Source organism: Chlorocebus sabaeus, chromosome 22 (genome assembly GCF_047675955.1).
Source record: "Chlorocebus sabaeus isolate Y175 chromosome 22, mChlSab1.0.hap1, whole genome shotgun sequence".
Classification (NCBI taxonomy): domain Eukaryota; kingdom Metazoa; phylum Chordata; class Mammalia; order Primates; family Cercopithecidae; genus Chlorocebus; species Chlorocebus sabaeus.
The window spans coordinates 14,128,827-14,151,277 of NC_132925.1; the positions used below are offsets into that span (position 1 = coordinate 14,128,827).

Here is a 22,451-nt window from a genome sequence, read left to right on the forward strand (position 1 = left end):
GATATTCTTTGTGTTGATCACACAGGTAGCAGTTTATAAAAATTCATCAAGCTGTACATTTAATCTAATGTGTACATTTCTGTACATACTTTATATTTCAATGAAAAGTTTAAAATAAATAAATAATAAATTCTGGAAAAGATAATTTGGCCAATTCCAATCCAATGTTAGAGAATACACTACTGTGAATCGTCAGTGAGAAATGAACACAGTCATCCCTAGGTATACATGGGAGATTGGCTCCAGGACCCCAGGATGGTATCAATATCCACAAATGCTCAAGTCCCTTATATAAAATGGCATAGTATTTGCATATAACGTATGTACATCCTCCCACGTACTTTAAGGCATCTCTAGATTATGTATAATACTTGATACAATGTAAATGGTATGTAAATAGTTGTCATACTGTATTGTGTTTTATTTGTATTATTTTGTATTGTATTGTCAATATTTATCGTGGTTTTTTTTCTGAATATTGTCGACCTGAGGTTGGTTAAATCCACAGATGAGGAACTCAAAGATATGGAGGATCAATTGTATTCCTAAAAGTGTTATTTACTACAACTAATATTTTTCTCTCTCATCCTTATTATTCTCAGAGCAGGAAAGGGTTTTCTCCAATCTCTATCATTAGAAGATATTACTTGCTTTGTGATGTCAAAGGAAAAAAAAACCACTTATTGGGAGAAATAAAGCATGGAAGGCGCACAGTTGCTTAAGTGTTTATATAAGTTATTGATCTTAGAATAATTTTCAATGTTTTTAATAATGTCTATGAATTTAGTTATTTAATGAGTAATCATTCATGCATCTGACATCAAATTCTAAACATGCAAGCTTATTTAATTAAAGTATTTTAAAATTGGAACTATATACTCTGTCTCAAGTATTTTTCCTTCTCATTATTCCAAAAAAATTCCAATTTCTTTCTCCTACTTCCAGCAATGTATGCTTCTGAGAAAATCTGATAACTAAAGTACAATTATGGCAGATCACCTGGGGTGATCACTTGAGGTCAGGAGTTCAAGACCAGCCTGGGCAACATGGTGAAACTCTCTCTTTATCAAAAATACAAAAATTAGCTGGGTGTGGTGGCTCATGCCTGTAGTCCCAGCTACTCAGAGGCTGAGGCAGGAGAATTGCTTGACCTGGGAGGCGGAGGTTGCAGTGAGCCAAGACTGTGCCACTGCACTCCAGCCTGGGTGACAGAGCAAGACTCTGTCTCAAAAATAAATAAAAAACATAAATAAAATAAAATAAAAATTGGATCTAAACATTGCTATAAAAATAAAGTGAAATCAAGACTAAAATATATAATTATTTCATTTCTGAACTCAATCTAACTACAATAATAATGGATAAAGTATTTCGATAGCCAACTAAAATTATGCAATGTATGTCTTTAAAATGCCACTTAAGCAAGTTTAAATTTTTTCCTTAATAATTTTGAACAGAATGATATTCTAAAAGCAATACTGAGTATTTTTTATTACTTCGTTTTCATAACATGTGTAAAGAGTAATGGAAATTTCACAAGTACATTAAATCTACGTTCCCAACTTCTTAGTAAATATGCACTTTCTACAAAAGGAAGAATATGGAATAAGGTAAAATGTTAATTGGGGAAAGTCAGCCTAGAATGACTCAAAAAGGTTTTAGCATGAAAATTATATGTGTGAAGGAATAAATTAATTTTAGGGCTCCCCAAATCATCTGATTGGTAATATGACTATATAATCTGATAGGTAATACAATTTCACACATTTCAAACCTTTTCAGCCACTTTTCTCCTGCCCTCATCTGCTTAACCTCTAGAAATTATCATTGCTAGTGGTTCCTCACCTGCTGATTTCTGGCAAACGAAATTTTAAATATAAAACAACCCCTGCAAACTGTTCCGCCAAGTAAAGTAATTCATACTTTGTGTCAAGGTTCAAGGGAAGGCACACTGAAACAGCCTGGAATAAAAGAAATCAAATAAACAACAAGAAAATCAAAATCCATAGGTTAGTGCTGAATGTTTGTGTGAGGCCATGCATTCTTGTTTGGTTACTAATGTATCATCTGTAACACACTAAAATAATTAAGAATATTTTGGGTAATAATAAAGACATATCTTCCATTTCCTCGTACAGTCTATCTATAAAGAACACGTGGGTTTTAAAGTCTCATTCAATGTGCACGGTTTTAGATCTTTGTCTTTAATACCTCTTTTGCAAATTTTAGTCCTAAACACAAACTCTTCCAAAACCAATATATATTTCTTTAACTGTCAGGTATAATATCTTCCATGAATTATGTTTGAAAATTATTTTTATTTGAAGTCAGAAATAGGTGTAAGAATTAATGTACCAATAAACAATACCTCATTCATTCACTTATTCATTTATTAAGCAAAAGTTTTCTGAGCAAGAATGTGCTATCTAGATAGTAAAGAGAATACTGGAAAACATGAAGGAAATAAATATAAATTAAGATCTCATAGTCTCCAAGGAATTTACAAGAAGATTATTTAAAGTCATCACATATGGTATCAAGTATTTTCTTCTAAGAGTGAAAACAAACATTAAAATGAAAAGCTTTTAATGTATAAATGATTAAGCACATATGAGGATATCTTGAGGAGAATTACGTACATAGCACTGCATTAAATATAGGCCCAGAAATAACATTTTGTTTCCCCTTAAAACTTTAAGAAATCTATTTCAAGGCAGACGGTGATATGTAAGTACACCAAATACAGAAATAACAAAGGACTAAATTACAAAATAGATGTTCACACAGCGTGGCATTTCAATTAAGTAGTACCATACCAAAATTACTACACATGCCAACTAGCTTATTTCCAGGTAGGATGCATACTACTGAATGTGACATTTCTCCGGACATATACAGCTTTGTCTTGGCAACAGATATAGAGGTATGTGTGTACACTTAAATCATTATTTAGGCATTTTTTATGGTCTGCCTCGTAATTGTATATAATGTTGCCTCCACTTGTCAAGAAAAACATGCAGGAAAAAAAAGAGCTCAGATGGTGACATTTATTTCAATGAAGTAAAAACGAGCACCTACCCCCAATATTCAATTCCTGGGTCAGTTATGCATTAAATCTAAGTAACTAAAAGCAAGTCTGAGAGACACAGATTAAGAAATCAACCTCTCTGAGTTATGATATACTTAAACCCTACTAAATCCTAGAAATTGTTAAAAGTGTACGTTAAAACTGCACTTGTACCCTCTGAAACTTCATGAGCACTTTACAAACACTAACATGCCTAAGACACAATCAAACTAGTCAGAGTGGAATCCAGAAAAGTAGACAGTGGAAAATGTTTTCACTTAAGTTTCTATGGGAGACTTTTTTTTCACAATGAGGGCTATTAAACTCAGCTTTTCTTGATTTCTTAAGTAAACACACACGTTGTATTTTATAAATGTACAGGCTACAGATAAGTACTCTCTAAACTGTGACTCTACCCTCTTTTTTTAAACTCGGCCACTAATTATCCCCAATGTGTATGACTTACATGACCATAATTAGTAAATAATCATGACTCATAACCTGCTTAAAGCTACAGCAATTGTTGTAGAACATCTGTGTTTTCCTGACTTAACTCAGTTATGTGAAAATACATAGGCAGATCTCTCATTTTAGGAAACAGGGGAGCAGTTAAGCAGTGTGAAAGGTTTACCTCACAACTCTTCTGATCTTGGGCAAGTTTGAATCCTTTCTTCCCATCACAGTAGCAAGTGTACCCTCCAGGGTAATTGACACAAAGCTGAGCACACATGTTCTCAGAGCATTCATCTATATCTGAGGTAAAAACACACACACACACACGCAAACTTTAGTATCTCCTAAATGTTCAATCTTATAGGCACAGGAATATTATGACTGTAGTATGAGATAATCAACGATAATCGAACCTTAGGGAAAGAAATACTATGACATCAAGCTACATTTAAATATAATACTTAACATGGAAATGTAAACGAGTTACAAGTGTAATTTTTATGTATTTACATATTTGAAACTAAAATTAATTTATAACTTTTGGTGATTAAGTATAACAATTCTACCAAATTTCTCATTTTGAATTTGAAGAAAAAAAGATTGAGAATCTCAACTTAACTGTCATTTCTGATTATTTGAATTCCCTTGAGATTACCTCACAATTCATTGCTTTGAGAAAAAGGAAAAAGAAATGGGAAGGGGAAGAGGGAGGGAGAGGAAAATGGGGAAGAAGTAAAGGAAAAGAAAGGTAGGGAAGGGGAGGGAAGAAAAGACCGCTTTAACTGAAGGCTGATAGAGTCAGGAATTAAATGACAATATCAAGAACATTGGGCCTCTCATAATGCAATAATTAATAGTGGCAGTGAATTTAGGGAAATATCTTTATTTGTTATCTTTCTGTTTTTTTGTTTTTTGTTTTTTTTTTAAACCTCACTATGATGTAATCTCCCATATTATGAAATCTATATGGTCCCTGTCCCTACTCCATATTTTGAGAAAATCATTCTTGGAAATTTATAATATTATGTTGAAGCAAACATCTATCTCAGAACTATAGAAGATCATTTACATTTTCATTGGATATGCCCTATGACCTTTAAAACTCCACAAGTTCATAAATGCTATTATTGAATATATTCTCATAAAATAATTTAAAATAGATTCCCAAAATTAATAATCCTTCAATAGTATTAAAATTGCATATTATTAAATTTATAGATCAGATAAGAGTCATATACAAATCTTTTATAAAAATATGTCATTCATTAAATAAAACTACAATACAGGGGATGAAGTTGGCTAATGATAATTTTGCAGATGTCTAGAGTTGTCCATGGAAATTTCTATCTGCAATGGTGGGAAAGGAGAAATGTGTGTGTGGTGGGCAGGGGAATATTTTTGGTGAGTGCAAAAGGAGATAGGACATCAAAATCTCAAAAGCAGCATACATAGTTAAAAAATATATTGTAAAATTATTATTGATTTAGGAAACTTCATAGAGACAAGAAACAAGAGTAGATGTTACTTCCATCAAGATAACTAATAAAAGAAAACTCACTGCTTAATGGTTACCGCTTAAGAGTTTTTGTTTGGGCTGATGAAAAAGTTTTGGAAATAGCAGTGATGGCTGCACAATGGCAAGAATGTAATTAATGTCACTGAATTGTACATTTAAAAATGGTTAAAAGGGTACATTAAAACTGTACTTGTACCCACAAATCTATTTTTTAAAAGGTACACTATACATGTGTGTGAATATACATACATATGTGTATATATATATTTTCTTATGTATGTATATACACACATATATATAAACACACACACACACATACCCACAATAGAAAAATTAGTATTGATTAGTTCCAGCCATGGCATTAAATCTGTTTTAAAATTTTAAAAAATCCAAAGGAAGGTATGAGATAATCTGTATATCATGATAAACAGACCTACAAACAAACAACTATAATATGTTGAAGCTTCCTGGGGCACACAGGGCAGAGCCACTGCAGTCACTTGAAGTAACAGCACCTTCAAGGGGTTGCCCCAAACCTCTGACATTACTGATCAATATTTCTTAAATTTCTAGTGTATTGTTATCATTTCTTTATCACGAGATAATAGAACTGTGTCACTTTTTATTTTAGAATAAATGACTTATTTATATATGCCCAGAAAAATCACTGAAAAGCTTGAAATAAAAACTAAAGTTTTTAACCATGCTCATTGTCTCACTCAGATGACTTTTAAGCTTGTGTCTTTCTTTTCTATCTACTGTTTTTCCTTCCAAACTGAAATTCTCTTTATCTTTGAATATAATGTCAATGATGTGAAAATATGTTTATCTTGTTTTTATCACACATGGAGGTCTCCAATTCATAGGTAGCGCAAAGGGCCAATCGGCGCGCATAACACTAAACTTAAAGACCATGTGTCTTACACACTTTTACTCTGGAAGAAAGCCAATGATTACCCAATTGAACAAGCTATACTAGGGATAAGAAAATATGACTGTTGAAGTCAAACAAAACCAATGCTTTCAAATATCAGTTGAGGCTTCACACACACCCTCTCCACAATCAGTAATGATACTACCATCATTCTACCTTCACAAGACTTTGACTTGAGATTGTATCTGTAGCCTTCAGGGCATTCACACTCAAAATCTCCCGGAATGTTCTTGCACACAGCTGTGCCACACATGTTTGGCTTCAAAGAGCATTCATCCACATCTATAAATAAAAGAACCATGTTAAAAAACATTTTTCCCATACCAGCAGACACTAGCCAAGAACCCTTGATTTGTGTTTCCTGGACTAGTTTAATATACGTAATGAGATAACAGATTGGCCTTCGGACAAAAAAACATTAAATCTATCATCATATGTGAGTTCACTAAATACGATTTCTTTCTACAAATGCATAGGGAATTTGATGCATGTTTGCCATGTTCCTTTCTAGTTACGTTAAGAAGGAGAAAGCTTTAAAAATGTTCTTATCTGCCAGGTTGTGGTATGAAAACAAACGGAGGTCTTGAAAACAGATTCACTCCATATTATCACAATTATTTTTTGTACATGGGATGGCTCATCTATTCTATCTTATTTCTTTGGAAATGAACAAACATCTAATTTGTACACTACTATTGTCTAAAGCAGACGATAGTGGTTCAAATTTAAAATAAGATTAAGGTCTCTAAGTACTTATAAATCTGCAGTTAATCCAATATGAATTTAGTGCTAAATGAATATTCCAGAAATTTCAGATGCATATATTATAGTGCGAAATGAAGGAGACAACATATTGATAGTAACTAGTTACTAGATGAGCACCTGTGAAGAAAACAAAACACGCGATAGAAATAATTCAATGGAGATGTAATTATTAGTGAACGCTTCTGCGTACTCTCTGGAGAAAGACAAATTCAGAACAGAAAATATGTTTTATATTCCAAAAGTTGACAGCCTTTTTTCCAGATTAATAGTCAAAATTTAGGATATTATTTAAAATAACTTGCACAAAAATAATAAAACCAGTTTCCTTGTAGGAATTTTTCTATATTTTGACTGTATCATTGTCAACATCCTGAGTGTGAAATTGTACTATCATTTTGTAAAATATTACCATTAAGGGAAAACGGGGTAAAGGGTAGGTATATAGCATCTCTCTGTATTACTTCTCACAACTTCATGTGAATCTTTAATCAATTCAAAGTAAAATATCCAATTTTTAAAAAAGAGCTAAAAACTATGTTTTTGAAATAAAGTAAGCCTGAGCAACAGTGGGACACTGTCTCTACAAAGATTTTTTTCTTAAATTGGTCAGGAGTGGCCAGCCATGGTGGCAGTGCTGTAGTCCTAGTACTTTGGGAGGCCAAAGTGTTCGAGACCAGCCTGAGCAACATGGTGGAACCCCACTTCTATATATTTAAAAAAAAAAAAAAAAAAGGAAAAGAGAAAAAAATTAGCCAGGAGTGGTGGCATGTGTTCTTGTTACTAAGGAGGATAAGGCGAGAGGATCACTTGAACCCAGAAGTTGGGGTGCCTTGAACTATGATTGCACCATTCCACTCCAGCCTGGGCAACAAAGGGAGACCCTGTCACTAAATAAATACATAATAAAATAAAATAAAATAAAATCAGTGAAAATATGTCACTAAGTGTATTTGGTTTGAGGCATATTGCAGGGAATTATTTAGATCATACAAGTTTAAGTTACAGTACATTGGTTTTATGACTCCACACCGACATCTGATGTCTGATTGTAAAGTTTTATTCTTTCAGCTGGGCACAGTGGCTCATGTCTGTAATCCCAGTACTTTGGAAGGCCAAGGTGGGCAGATCACTTGAGCTCAGGCGTTCAAGAGCAGCCTGGACAAAATGGCAAAACCTCATCTTTACCGAAAAATGCAAAATTAGCCAGGCGTGGTGGCGTGCATCTGTAGTCCCAGCTACTCGGGAGGCTGAGGCAGAAGAATCACTTGAACCCGCAAAACAGAGGTTGAAGTGAGCCGAGCTCACACTACATACCAGCCTGGGCATCATAGCGAGACTCTGTCTTGGAAAAAAAAAAAAAGAGAGAGAAGAAAAGGAAGAACAACAAGAAGAAGAGAAAAGTTTTATTCTTTCATCTTTAGACAGTTACTGGCAACTGGATCCCAAGCATTTCTACATCGTGGCAAAGGTTCCATTGTAATAGTTTTTTCTTGTTGTTGTTTTTTCTTTCTTTCTTTCTTTTTTTTTTTTTTTTTTGGGACAGAGTCTCACTCTGTCGCCCAGGCTGGAGTGCAGTGGCCGGATCTCAGCTCACTGCAAGCTCCGCCTCCCGGGTTCCCGCCATTCTCCTGCCTCAGCCTCCGGAGTAGCGGGGACTACAGGCGCCCGCCACCTCGCCCGGCTAATTTTTCCTATTTTTAGTAGAGACAGGGTTTCACCGTGTTAGCCAGGATGATCTTGATCTCCTGACCTCGTGATCCGCCCACCTCAGCCTCCCAAAGTGCTGGGATTACAGGCGTGAGCTACTACGCCTGGCTGTAATAGTTTTTCATATATTCTTCTATCTGTTTTCTACTCTATTACTTACATATCATGGGTAAACAATAATGTAAATAAATATAAGAACAGATGTGGTCATCAGGAACATTCCTATTAATAAGAGCACTTTTGTAATCATTTACATATATATGTGTGTATTAACTGAGTGGATAAGAATTAAAAATACTTTTGAGTTTTTAAAAAGTCACAGATTTGGCCAGGTGTGGTGGCTCATGCCTGTAATCCCATGACCTTGTGAGCTTGAAGTGGATGGATCGCTTCAGCCCAAGAATTTGAGATCAGCCTGGACAATGTGACGAAACTCCGTCTGTATCTGTACAGAAGCTACAAACATTAGCCAGGCATGGTGGTGCATGCCTGTAGTCCCAGCTACTTAGGAGGGTGAGGTGGGAGGACCTCCCAGGAGATGGAGGCTGTAGTGAGCTGAGATCATTCCACTGCACTCCAGCCTAGGTGACAGGCAAAACCCTATCTTAAAAAATAAATAAATAAAAACAAAAATTCTTTACAAAGAGACTATTAAAGTATTTAAGTGTAGAAGTATCAATGGGTACTATTTGTTTATAAAATGCATATGGTATCCAGCATCGTGATGGTTTTTCTATAACTCGTGTTCTAATGACAGTCTTATTCTAAATAGTCTCAAAATCCAAACTCAAATAGACCTTCAAATAGGCAGATAAAAGATACATGGTCACACATTGGGTAGCTGTTTAGAAGATTTTGTTGTTAATGTGTTCACTTTAGAGTCATTTAACTGCAGTTTAAATAATACTTCAGTAAAGTTTATCATATTAAACACTGCGATTCAGTAAGAGATAGATGATTTGAATATGAATCCAATTTAAGGCTTTACCAAAACATATATAAAATAAAGAGTTGAACAAGAAATTCACATTTCAACTTCCTTTTTTTTTTTTTTTTTTAACATTTTAGCAAAACAAACAAAAAAAAAGTAGTGGAGGAAAGAATGTTGGTATTAATTGTATCCAGTTTCTAAAGGAAAATTTTAAGTCCAGGTGGGAAATCTTGCTTTTAGTCATCCACACACCCGGTATGAATATTTGAAGATTTAGTCATAGCATTAACACAGCCAAACTGAAAGACAGTATACAGAGAGAAAAAAAAGTCAAAATGTAGGGATAGGAAAACAATGAAAAATAAAAGAAATACACTAGTAAAATGACTTGTTAGAAAGCTAAACTAACAGGGAATATTTAAGACTGAAGAAGAAAAACGAGTTATGACCAATGATATGATCTTAAAGGCAGAAAAAGAAAGACACTAGATCTTCTTTTCTTTCCCAAAACCACAACAGGAAATGAGGTGCCAGACGAAGGACTGATACTGGAAATTAGGAAAGTATTTCTGAAAAGGAAAAATAAAATACAATGGAAGAGGTTATTGCAATGGATTTCTTTTTATGACTACTTATCTTACTAGAAGAAGATAAAAAATATGTCTGAAGACAGAAGATAAACAATGATTTTGCAAAGTTTGTAGCATGCAAAGACTTGCATTGAAATGTCATTTTATAATGAAATTCCTTATTGAAACATGCACACAAGTGTGTACACGCACATACAATAAGAAAATTTTAAAATATCATGTTATCAGTACTGTAAACTAAAATGCAGGCCAGGCACAGAGCTCCCACCTGTAAACCCAACACTTTGGTAGGCTGAGGCAGGAGGCTCACTTGAATTCAAGATCAGTTTGGGCAACATGGTGAAACCCCGTCTCTACAAAAAATACAAAACAAAATTAGCTGGACACGGTGGCATGCACCTGTAGTCCCAGCTACTTGGGAGGCTGAAGTCAGAGGATCAATTAAGCTCGGGAGGTCAAGGCTACAGTGAGCCGTGATAGAGCCACTGCACTCCAGCCGGGGAGACAGAGTGAGACCCTATCTCTCAAAAACAAACAAAAACTAAAAAGCAGTTCCACAGTATCACAAGGCTTCAATATGGATAAAAATGTGTTAGTATAAGCACTTACAATCATTTTTCCAAAAATGTGCTAGTAAAATTTCTCTAACTGGGATTATTCTCATACAGTAAATGTGTTTTAATTCTACCATCCTGCTCTTACCTTTACAGTCTTTCTTATTTGAAAGCATAACAAAACCACTTTTACAGGAACAGTGGTAACTTCCAGGTGTATTATCACAAATTTGACTGCAACCTCCATTTATATTTGAGGGATCTTTGCATTCATTTATATCTAAAACAGGAAAAAAATGAATTATTTTTAAAGTAATATAAACTGCAGAGAACTTTTCAGGAGACCAATCCTGATGAGCTGGGGGGCGGGGGTTGTTATACATACCAAATTCACACTTTTCTCCTTGCCAACCTGGTTTACAAGTGCAAGTAAAAGAAGCTTTTCCATCTTTGCAGCTCATATATCCATCTTCATTGCATGGTAGAGGACTACACTGGTCTGGAATGGCTGAAGGAAAGAGACATCTATTTATTTTTTTTACCTCATGTCATGGTAAAAGAAAATCGTGTGCACTATAATAAAAATCCTGAAGCCTGGAACCAATGAAAAAAAAAAAAAAGCACAACTCCTTCCTTTAAATAATACTTTTCTTAAGTTAAAAAGTGAGTCCATTAGGTAAATCTTTATAATTATTTTGTAAAAATAAACTACAGATGGCAGCAGTGGCCCATCTAGAGTGGCTGCTGCCAAGATGCCAGCTGCAGTAGGGAGGTGGGCCAGGGTCTCCCACTCTCCACAGAGCAGGTAGGAGCCCCACACTCCCCGGATGCTGCTGCAGCTTCCTTGTCGTGGCTCTGGACCCGGGTGTCTCTGTGCTCTTGGGGGCCTGCTCCCACTTCCAGGCTTCTCCTTGCAGCAAGCATCCACTCTGATCTAAGAGGCATGGCTGGGGCTGCACGCGCCACAGAGCTGGTGAAAGCCAAGGACAAGGGGGAGCCCCACCCCTTCCAAACTGGTGGGACAAGAGTCCCCTGAGTGCAGCTGCAGCTGCCCAAGTCTGGTTGTAAACCTGGGCATCTCTGTGCTCTTGGGGGCCTGAGAAGGCCCATTGTGCCCACCACAGGCTCAGAAGTGCCTGCTCCTGCTTCCTGGTCTCTCCTCACTGCTGGCACCCACTCTGGTCATGGAACAAGGTTGGGGCTGAAGCCGGCTGCTGTTGCAGTCCGGCCGGGTGGGCATAGGCTCAGGGCAGTGCTAAAATGCCAGCCCCCTGCCCCCTCCAGTCTTTGGGCTCCAACAAGCATGGGAGGGGAGCTGACAGGGGTGCTGAGGGCAGCTCAGTGCTGGCCTGCAGGCACCCCCTTGGCACAAAGAGCCTGGGTGCCATGAACAGTGGTGGGAGGTAGACAGCTGCCTGTGTGGAAAAGGGTGGATCCCCCATGAAGTCCCACCTTCAGACTGGGAAGGCTGGGAAAGGCCTGAGGCCTTTGGGCTGGGCTGCCAGTCCTGCTGACTGAAGGGGGAATTCTTGGTGCTTTTTCCTGGGCCCACCTGTGGCAGCCCATGGACGAGTCAGCATGCACTTTCCCTCTCTGAAGACCATAAAAACCCCGGACTCAGCCAGAACAGAACAGATATACAGACGGCCAGCTGCAGAAAGGAGCTACCATCTCCAGGGCCTCCTCTCTACTGGGAGCTGCAGACATCAAATGACCTGTCTGCAGAGAAGAACCACCCTCTCCAGGCCCTCCTCTGCTGAGAGCTGCTGATGGGACAACCAGCCGCAGAGAGGAGCTACCCACTCTAGGCCTCCTCTCTACTGACAGCTGCAGAGACAATGGGATGACCTGGCTACAAAGACGAGCCACCTGCTTCAAGGCCTCCTCTCCGCTGAGAGCTGAACACTTGATGGGACAACCTGCCTACAGAGATGAGCTACCCACTGAAGGTCTCCTCTGAGCTGTTCTAATGCTCAGTAAAGCTCCTGTTCATCTTGCTCACTCTACTTTTCTGCGTACCTCATTCTTCATGGATGCCGGACAAGAACTCGGGCAAAGGCACTACTGGCTACAGAAGTTTCCAGACAGAAAAGCAACATCCCAAAGATTCCATAACACTACTTTTACATTGCAAATATATACAGTATTTTGTAACTGTAATTTAGATATTTTTCCAAATATATTACCTCATTTGAGCCTTAGAACAATCCCATGAGGTAGACAGAACAATACTATTCTCAACATTAAGAGAAAAAAGAGGTTAGGCATGATGGCTCACACCTGTAATCCCAGCACTTTGGGAGACCAAGGCAGGCCAATCACTTGGGGCCTGGGCAACAAGGTGAAACCCTGTCTCTACTAAAAATACAAAACTTAGCTGGGCATGATGGCACACTCCTGTAGTCCTAGCTAGTCCGGAGTCTAAAGTACAAGAATTGCTTGAACCTGGGAGGCAGAGGCTGCAGTAAGCCAAGATCATGCCACTGTGATAGAGCAAGGCTCTCTCTCTCAAAAAAAAAAGAAAAGAAAAGAAAAAAGAACTTAAAACTTTCAATTTGGGCTAAGACGATGTAACAAGGAACAGATTTATCTTCCTGCCTTAAATAAGTAGAACTTCAGTCTAACTATGTAAAATAATTATTTTTCAAACACTGGAGAACAGGAAGGAGAACATCATGATTCCTAAGGAAAAGAAAATAAACAAGCTGAGACCTACAATTGGACCACATTACTGCCTGGAGATAGCTTCTATGCAACAGTGCAAGAAACACAAACAGAGTCCAGTGGTCTCCCTGGGTTGAGAAAACAAATATTAGAGTTTGGGGAGATCAAATTGGAATTTTGCTGGTCAGAGTACTATAAAGGCAGAGAGAGGGGAAAAAAAATATGTGTGTATGGAAAGAGAGAGGAAAAGAGAGAGAGAGAAAAAGAGAAAGAGAGTCTCCAGAGATCTGCAAAAAGATCCCCTAAGGTCTTTGGCCGAATGATGATTTGCACAGGAAAATTTCCAGAGCTCATAGAGGGATAGGGATAGTTTGTTTTAGACTACCCAGACCTAAAATATTTCATAGTACAAAGGGCATCAGGTAGACTCCTCACAAGGACATAGACTTATTATTGAGGCTAAATTAGTTTTAAGCTAATGGCTACTCCGGATTGCCTTAACAGAGCTTAAAATCAAACCTCAAAAGATTTGTTTTTAATGTATTCCACATAAGTTACCTAAACGCCACAACAAAATCAAACACTATTTGGAAGAAGACAAGAAAATCCAGGACCCAGCAACACAAGCTGTAAGCTTATTTTCTTTTCCTTAGGACTCACAGTGTTCTGCTTCCTGTTCTCCAATGTTCATAACCATTATTTTATATACTTAGACTGAAGTTCTACTTATTTAAGGCAGGAGGATAAACTTGGTCCCTGTTACATCATCTTAGCCCAAACTGAAAGTTCTAAGTTCTTTTTTTCTATTTATACTGAGAATAGTATTGTTTGTTTGGTTCAGTAAACAATTAAAAATAAGTAGGAGTCAGATGCAGTGGTTCACTCTGCACTTTGGGAGGCAGATGAGGGAGGATCATTTGAGGCCAGGAGTTAAGACCAGTGTTGGCAACATAGCGAGATGTAATCTTTAAAATTAATTTAAAAAATGAATTCCCCAGCTGTGGCAGTCCATGCCTGTTGTCCCAGCTATTTGAGAGGCTAAGGTAGGGGGATAGCTTGAGACCAGGAGTTTGAAGTTACTGTGAGTTATGATCATACCACTGGACTCCAGTCTGGGTAACAGTGAGATCTTATATCCAAATAAAATAAAGTATAATGTAAAATTAAATTAAATTAAGAAAATAATAGGCATGTAAAGAAACAAGAAAAAAAAATTATAACCAAGAGAAAAATCAGTAGATGAAAATATATCTAAAATGAAAGAGATGACCAAAAAATCAGAAAAATAAATAAATAAAATTATTTTAGGTGCACTCCCCATGTTCCAGTAGTAAATATAGGCATGATGAAAAAAAATAAAATAAAATAGCAGATGTGGAACAGACCCAAATGGGACATATTGAGATGAAAAATAGACTACATAAAATGAAAAATACACTAAATGGGATTAAAAGTAAATTATCCACGGGAGAAGAAAAGAAGAGTGAACTTGAAGACATAAAAACTATCCAAAATCAAGGAAGGACAGATAAGAAGTATAAAAACAATAAATACATAAATAAACTGATAAATAATTAGAGCATGAATGACTTGTTAAACAATATCAAATGGCCTAATACATGTTATGGACATTCCAAGAGAAGAGGAAAGATAGCAGGGAAAAAGAAAAAAGAAATTTGAATAAATAACAGTAAATCGTTTTCTAAATTTGATGAAAACTATGAACACGCAGATCCAAGAAGCCCACTAAACACTAATCAGGATAAACCTAAAAATACTATGTCAAATTAGAGAAAACCAGGGAAAAAGAGAAATCTAAAACACAGTGCATACATAGAAAAAAAAAACTGAGAATAACAGTAGTTTTCCCATCAGCATCTATTCAAGTGTAAGGACAATGGCAAGACATCTTTGACATACTGATGGAACACTATCGACATGGAAGTCTTTACCCAATAAAAATATCTCCCCAAAATAAAGGCAATACACTATTTTTTAATTAAAAAATATGAGAACGGCTGGGCACGGTGGCTTATGCCTGTAATCCCAGCACTTTGGGAGGCCAAGGCAGTCGGATCACAAGGTCAGGAAATCAAGGCCATCCTGGCTAACAGGGTGAAACCCTGTCTCTACAAAAAATACAACAAATTAGCTGGGCATGGCGGCAGGCACCTGTAGTCCTAGCTACTCGGGGAGCTGAGGCAGGAGAATGGCATGAACCCGGGAGATGGAGCTTGCAGTGAGCTGAGGTTGTGCCACTGCACTGCAGCCTGGGTGACAGAGCCAGACTCTGTCTCAAAAAAAAAAAAAAAAAAAAAAAAAAGAGAAAAATCCATCTTCATCAGATATGTAGTATAAGAAATGTTAAAGGAATTTCTTCAGGCAGAAGGAACATGTTGTCAGATGGAAATGTGGATCTATAAAAAAGAATATGGAATGCCAGAAATGGTAAACATATGAGAAAATACAGAACAATGTTTTCTGGGACAGGTGCCAATGGCTCATGCCTGTAATCCTAGCATTTTGGGAGGCCAAGGTGGGTGGATCACTTGCAGCCAGGAATTTGAGGCCAGCCTAGGCAACATGGCAAAACCCTGTCTCCACAAAAATACAAAAAAATTAGCCAGGCCTGTAATCCCAGCTACTTGGGAGGCTGAGGCACAAGAATGATTTGAATCCAGCAGACAGAGGTTGCAATGAGCTGAGATTGTGCCACTGCACTCCAGCTTAGATGACAGCACAAGACTCTGTCTCAAAAATAAATAAATAAATAAAACAAAACAATATTTTCTCATTTGATAAGCTATTTATAAATTAACATATCATGGAGTTTATAATGTATAATATTAAAATGTAAGGCAGAAACAGCACAAAAAAAAAATAGAGGAAATGAGGTCTGGCACAGTGGCTCATGCCTGTAATCCCAGCACTTTGGAAGGCCAAGGTAAAAAGATCACTTGAAGCCAGGAGTTCAAAACTATCTAGGCAACAAAGTGAGACCCTATCTCTACAAACAAATTGAAAAATTAGCTGGACATGGTGCTACATGCCTGCAGCTCTAGCTACTAAGGAGGCTGAGGCAGAAAGGAAGAAGGATTTGAGACCAGGAGTTCAAGGCTGCAATGAGCTATGATCACCCCACCACACTCCAGCCTGGACTAGAGAGTGAGATCCTGACCGAAAGAAAAAAAAAAGAAAAGAAAAGAAATGAGTAAAAGAAGTTTGAGAAGCATAATTAATAACAGAGGAGATAAAATGGAAAAATGGAATCAACTTCCAGCCCCACGCCACCCCGCAAAAAAAAAAAAAAAAAAAAAAAAAAGAAGGGAAAGAAAAAAAAAAAGAACAGATGGGATTAATGGACTTTAACATCATCAATGGTAACATTAAATGTAAATGTTTATAGTCTAACACTCCACTTAAAAGACAGACATTGTCAGATTGGAGAAAACAGCAAGACCCAAAAGAAACTCACTTGAAATATAAACACACTGGTATGTTCAAAGTTAATGGACAGAAAAGTAAACCATAAAAACACTAATCAAAAGAAAGCCAGAGTGACTATATTAATATAAGATAGATTTTAAAATAAGGAATATTAGCAGAGAAAAAGAGCAATATTAAGAAGTACAAAGTAGGGCCTGGAATGGTGTTTCATGCCTGTAATCCTAGCAGTTTGGGAGGCCCAGGTAGGAGGATTGCTTGAGGCCAGGAGTCTGAGACCAGCCTGGACAACACACCCAAGACCCCATCTCTATAAAAAATAAATTAGCCAGGAGTGATGATATGTGCCTGTAGTTCCAGCTACTCAGGCAGCTGAGGTAGGAGGATTGCTTGAACCTAGGAGGTTGAGGCTGCAGTGAGCCATGATTGCACCATTGCACTCCAGCCTGGGCAACAGAGCAAGAGCTTGTCAAAAAAAAAAAAAAAGTACAAGTAAAGATCAATTATAGTGCCTTGTTTATTTTCTTCCTAAACAATCAAAGTACTTTATCAATACGGCAAATGACATGCTATTTGTTTTTTATTTGTAATTTCTGTCCCCTCATCACACACTGCAATAGTCCCTTGGTTTCTGCACACTTGCACACCAGCTTCTCAACTTCCCAATCAACCATACATGTTCTTCCTATCCTTCCAATACTTCCAATACTCCCAGTACTGCCAATATTTCTATCTCTTTGCATATGTTAGTCAAAGAAAATTTTTGTTGTTTAATAAATAAATAAATAACCAACCTAAATAATGCCTAATTAATTCCACAATTTTTTAAAAAGTCTTCATAGGATCAAGTTTTTTGAAACGTGGTAATACATTAGGTATTAGTTAAAAATCACAGAAAACAAACTAATAGAAAATTTTTATCAAAACTATTATTCTTCTGTTCTTTGGTGAATTTTAAGAAAAGATAAAGCATGAATTAAATAATTAAACATACATGTTCAGACAAACTGTTCTACCTGTGTAATTGCAAGCACTTTAAGTTAGAGAAAAACACAGTTAAATGAATATCTAGAGAATGTCAATGCTGGATGTAAAATATTCTCTGAACAAACATCACAATTTATATCTGCGGTTGCACCATTTGCTTTTACTAATTTACCAATTTCCCAACAAAGAGTCAAAAATAATCTACCAGAATTATCATTAGGCCCCTTGTGAACTTCAGAGCAAGAAAGCTAATTTGATTCATATAACATTTTCCACGTTTATAGTATCAGTGCCAGAAAGTTAGAAGAATAAACGTGGCTCTACTTTGAGCTATTAACCTACTGTAACATTTAGTCACACTACTTGATTATGCAACAACAGCCAAAATAAAGCCATTGGGAATAAAAATTCTGAAGCTGTTGACCTAAAGCTTACTAAAACAAAGAACCCTGTTCAGTTTAAACATTAGGCAAAAAAATTCATTTTGAGTAATACAGCGGCATTTACAACCACAAACAAGTATTTTAAATGCAGTTTGAAAATACTTCTTTGCTGGACATACAACCCATCAAAGGATCATTTCTCGATTTTGAAACATTAGTGTACATTAGCATGGGTGTACTTTACCTACTGAGTCTTTGTTTTGTTTTTTCAATAGATGGTGGAAGTGCTTACCATTGACACAGCTTCTCAGGTCAGGATAAGCATCAGTTGACTGGCGTGCAGCAGTGAATAACCCAGGTTGAAAAGAACGAAGACAAACTGAAAAGAAAAACGAACATTCTTAGACACACATACTTGATCTGAATTCATGGTAGGAACCGTCCCAAGAGGTAGAATATTTATGCTCCTGTGGATTCACAAGATTCAGCCTTCAAAATGCAATTCTAAACGTTTCCATCTACCTTTTTGCAAAATTAAAAATCTACAAGCAAGATGGCAACAGATACAGAATCATAAAAAATAGGTCGGAGGGGCCGGGTGCGGTGGCTCAAGCCTGTAATCCCAGCACTTTGGGAGGCCGAGACGGGTGGATCACAAGGTCAGGAGATCGAGACCATCCTGGCTAACCCGGTGAAACCCCGTCTCTACTAAAAAATACAAAAAACTAGCCGGGCGAGGTGGCGGGCGCCTGTAGTCCCAGCTACTCGGGAGGCTGAGGCAGGAGAATGGCGGGAACCCGGGAGGCGGAGCTTGCAGTGAGCTGAGATCCGGCCACTGCACTCCAGCCTGGGAGACAGAGCGAGACTCCATTTCAAAAAAAAAAAAAAAAAAAAAAAATATTGGTCTGTAACAGCTTCTTCTCTCTGGAGAAGAACCTTAAAGTCAGAAGTGAAAAAAACCTTGATTTAGCACAGAAATTTATTGTCATATATGGTTTTAATTCCATAGCAGAAACAAGATGTTACTCTCAAATCTATTGACCAGAGTCTGATTTATAAAGTATACATAATTAAGTCAATAGAATCAGTTCGTGTTTCTACTTGCTATAGGCTACTTTGAATTCTTCTACTGTTGCCCTGAGATTAATACAATAATATTTGTATAATGCTTCTATATTACAAAACAGGTTTACTTCATTCCCTTCATTCTTCACTACAACCCTGTGAAATCAGATATAGCAACCTGGTAGATATTGCTAGGAAACTAAGAAATGACAGCTGGAATTGTAAAGATGAAATACTTTGCGACTTTAAGGTAACTAGAAGTTATTTAGTGCCAAAAATATATTTCTTAACAGGCATTAAAGACACTATATGTATTACTTCATTGTTCAGACAGTCACCGACTTACTATAAAAAAAGATGGTGTTTTACTTAGCTTTTGCCAAGTAACAAACCACCCCCAAAATTAGTAGCCTAAAAAATCATTGTGTTTTTCTCATGATTTGTGGGTCAAATATTTGCAGAGTTTGGTTGGGTTGTTTGTCTCTGCTGCCAGTGGAGTCAACCAGGATGGCTGTGGCAGGGGACTGCTTCCTAGATGGAGCTAGTGTTCTTTGGCATCTCTCTTTCCATATGATAGATCCTGCTTCAAAGTTCTCCGTGTGGGTGTTTCCCTTAGCATGCTGGTCTTACAGTGGCACTTCTTTCATGACAGCTAACTTCTAAGAGAGAGAAAGTCAGCTGCTATGGCAGTTATGGGACATTGTATCACTTCTATCATATTATATTGATCAAAGTGGTCCCAGGATCCACCCAGATTCAAAGGGTAGGGTGTGGGTGGGGGATTTATGCTACCTCTTGACCAGGATATGGCATAATGACACTGCAGAAGGGCATGTGGAATGGGAGACATTTTTGAACTATCTTTGGAAAAATATAATTTATCACAGACAGATTAAAAGATTCATTTGAAGTCAGTATGTGTTTAAGTTACCTATGGCTGCTATGACAAATTACCACAAATTTAGTAGCTTTAAATAATAAAAATGTATTGTTTTACAGTGCGGAAAGTCTAAAACCAAAGGGCTAGCAGGGATCCATTCCTTCTGGAGACTTCAAGGAAGAATCCCTTTCCTTGCCTTTTTCAGCTTCTAGAGGCATCTGCATTCCTGGGCTCGTGGCCTCATCCTTGTATGTCTACCAGTTCTTGCTTTGTCAATTCCATATCCTACTACTGACTCTGATCTCCTGCCATCCTGTTATGAAGACCCTTATGGTTTTATCGAGTCCTCTCAGATATCCCAGGATAATATCTCCATGGAAAGATCTTTCATTGCATCTGCAAAGTATCCATTTGCCATATAAGGTAACAGTGACAAGTTCTGAGGATTAGGACATAGATATGTTTGGGGCAGGGAGGGCTAGGCAGGGTAGAGTAAGGAGGTCATTATTCAGTCTACCATGGTGAGTCAGAATATCCTCCCAAGTAAGTCTTACCTTACACATCATGGGGGTGTTTCTGGAGCCCCTATCTTAGTCCACTTTGTGTTGCTATAACAAAATACCACAGACTGGCTAATTTATAAAAGAAATTTACTTTTCCCAGTTCTGGAAGCTGGGAAGTCTGATATCAAGGTACTTTGGCATCTCATGAAGGCCCTCTTGTTACACCATCCCCCAGCAGATGGCAAGAGAGTTGAGAGGGTGAAAGAGCGAGAGGCCGAACTTGCAGCCTCCAACCCTTTCATAATTGGTGTGAGGCCATTCATGAGGGTGGAGCCCTAATGACCTAAACACCTCCCATGAGGCCCCACCTCTCAACACTGTTCCACTGGAAATTAAGTTTCCAGCAGATGCTTTTTGAGGGTCACATTCACGCCTAGCATTTGCTCCAGCCCCCAAAATTCACGTCCTTCTCATGTGCAAAATATACTCATTCCATCTCAGTAGCCCTGATATGGTTTGGCTGTGTCCCCACCCAAAATCTCATCTTGAATTCTAAACTCCCCATCCCCATGTGTCAAGGGACAGACCAGGTAGAGGTAATTGAATCGGGGGTGGGGGGGGGGCGATTTTCCCCATGGTGTTCTCACAAGATCTGATGATTTTACGTATTTGGTAGTTCCTCCTGTGTTCATCCTCCTTCCTGCTGCCTTGTGAAGAAGGTGCCTTGCTTCCTAATATGGTTTGGCTGTGTCCCCACCCAAATCTCACCTTGAATTGTAATAATCCCCATGTGTCAAGGGCAGGGCCAGGTGGAGATAATTGAATCATGGGGGGCAATTTCCCCCACACTGTTCTCATGGTAGTAAGTCTCACGAGATCTGATGGTTTTATAGATGGGAGGTCCCCTGCACAAGCTCTCTTGCCTGTTGCCATGTAAGATGTAACTTTGCTCCCCATTCACCTTCTGCCATGACTATGAGGTCTTTCCAGCCATGTGGAACTATGAGTCAATTAAACCTCTTTTACATTACAAATTACCCAGTCTCAGGTATGTCTTTATTAGCAACATGAAAATAAACGAATACGCTTTCCCTTTGCCTTCTGTCATGATTCTAAGTTTCCCAAGATCTCCCCAGTCATGCTGAACTATAAGTCAATTAAACCTCTTTTCTTTATAAATTATCCAGTCTTGGGTATATCTTTATAATAATAGTGTGAAAACAGACTAATACAAGCCCCCATGTCTTAACTCATACTAGCACCAACTCAAAAGTCCAAAGTCCAAAGTCTCATCTAAATCACATGTGGGTGAGACTCAAGGCATAATTCACCCTAAGGCAAATTCCCACCAGCTATGAGTTTCCAAAATGCAATGAGATAAACATGATTCCATTACAAAAAGGAAAAATAGGTAAGAACAGTAACTGGTCCTAAGGAAGTCCAAAACTCATGAAGAAAAACAACATAAAATGTTAAAGCTCTAATACAGTTTTCCTTGACTCTATATGCTGACTTCTGAGCACACAGGGGTAGGGGTTGAGATCTCAAGGCCTTGGCCAACCCATCCCTATGGTTTTGCTGGGTGTAGGCCATGCTGCAGCTCTCACAAGTTGGAGTCTTGTGCCTGCAGCTTTCCCAGACAGAAGTTGCATACTTGTAGCTCTATAGTTCTGGGCTCTTGGGGCTTCCCAACTCCCATGGCTCCACTAGGCATTGCCCTGGTGGGGGTTCACTACAGTGGCTCTGCTGCTGTAACAAGTCTCTGCCTGGGCACCCCCAGACTGTCCATAATAACCTTTGACATCTAGATGGAGGCCACCATGACCCCACAGCTCTTGCATTCTGTGCACATGCAAAATTAACACCGCATGAATGCCACCAAGGCTTATGAGGTATGTACATTCCAGAGTGGTGGGTTGAGATGCACCTAGGCCCACTTGAGCCATGTTTGGGAGGGCCAAGGGACACTGTGCTGAAATTCAAGCAGCAGAATCCCTAGGTTGTGCTG

The 22,451-nt window shown here is 38.0% G+C and overlaps 1 protein-coding gene across 2 annotated transcripts in view; it reads right to left on the bottom strand.

The window, feature by feature from the left end:
• Positions 1 to 22,451, bottom strand: part of PROS1 (protein S) — a 101,553-nt gene that overhangs the window by 22,240 nt on the left and 56,862 nt on the right. For both annotated transcript variants that reach the window (XM_007986148.3, XM_073009665.1), the window contains exons 4-9: positions 18,288 to 18,374; positions 10,903 to 11,025; positions 10,666 to 10,797; positions 6,127 to 6,252; positions 3,699 to 3,820; positions 1,846 to 1,961 (exon numbers count right to left, since the gene is read on the bottom strand). In XM_007986148.3, the coding sequence (XP_007984339.2) occupies positions 1,846 to 1,961; positions 3,699 to 3,820; positions 6,127 to 6,252; positions 10,666 to 10,797; positions 10,903 to 11,025; positions 18,288 to 18,374 (706 nt within the window). The remainder of the gene's footprint in view (positions 1 to 1,845; positions 1,962 to 3,698; positions 3,821 to 6,126; positions 6,253 to 10,665; positions 10,798 to 10,902; positions 11,026 to 18,287; positions 18,375 to 22,451) is intronic.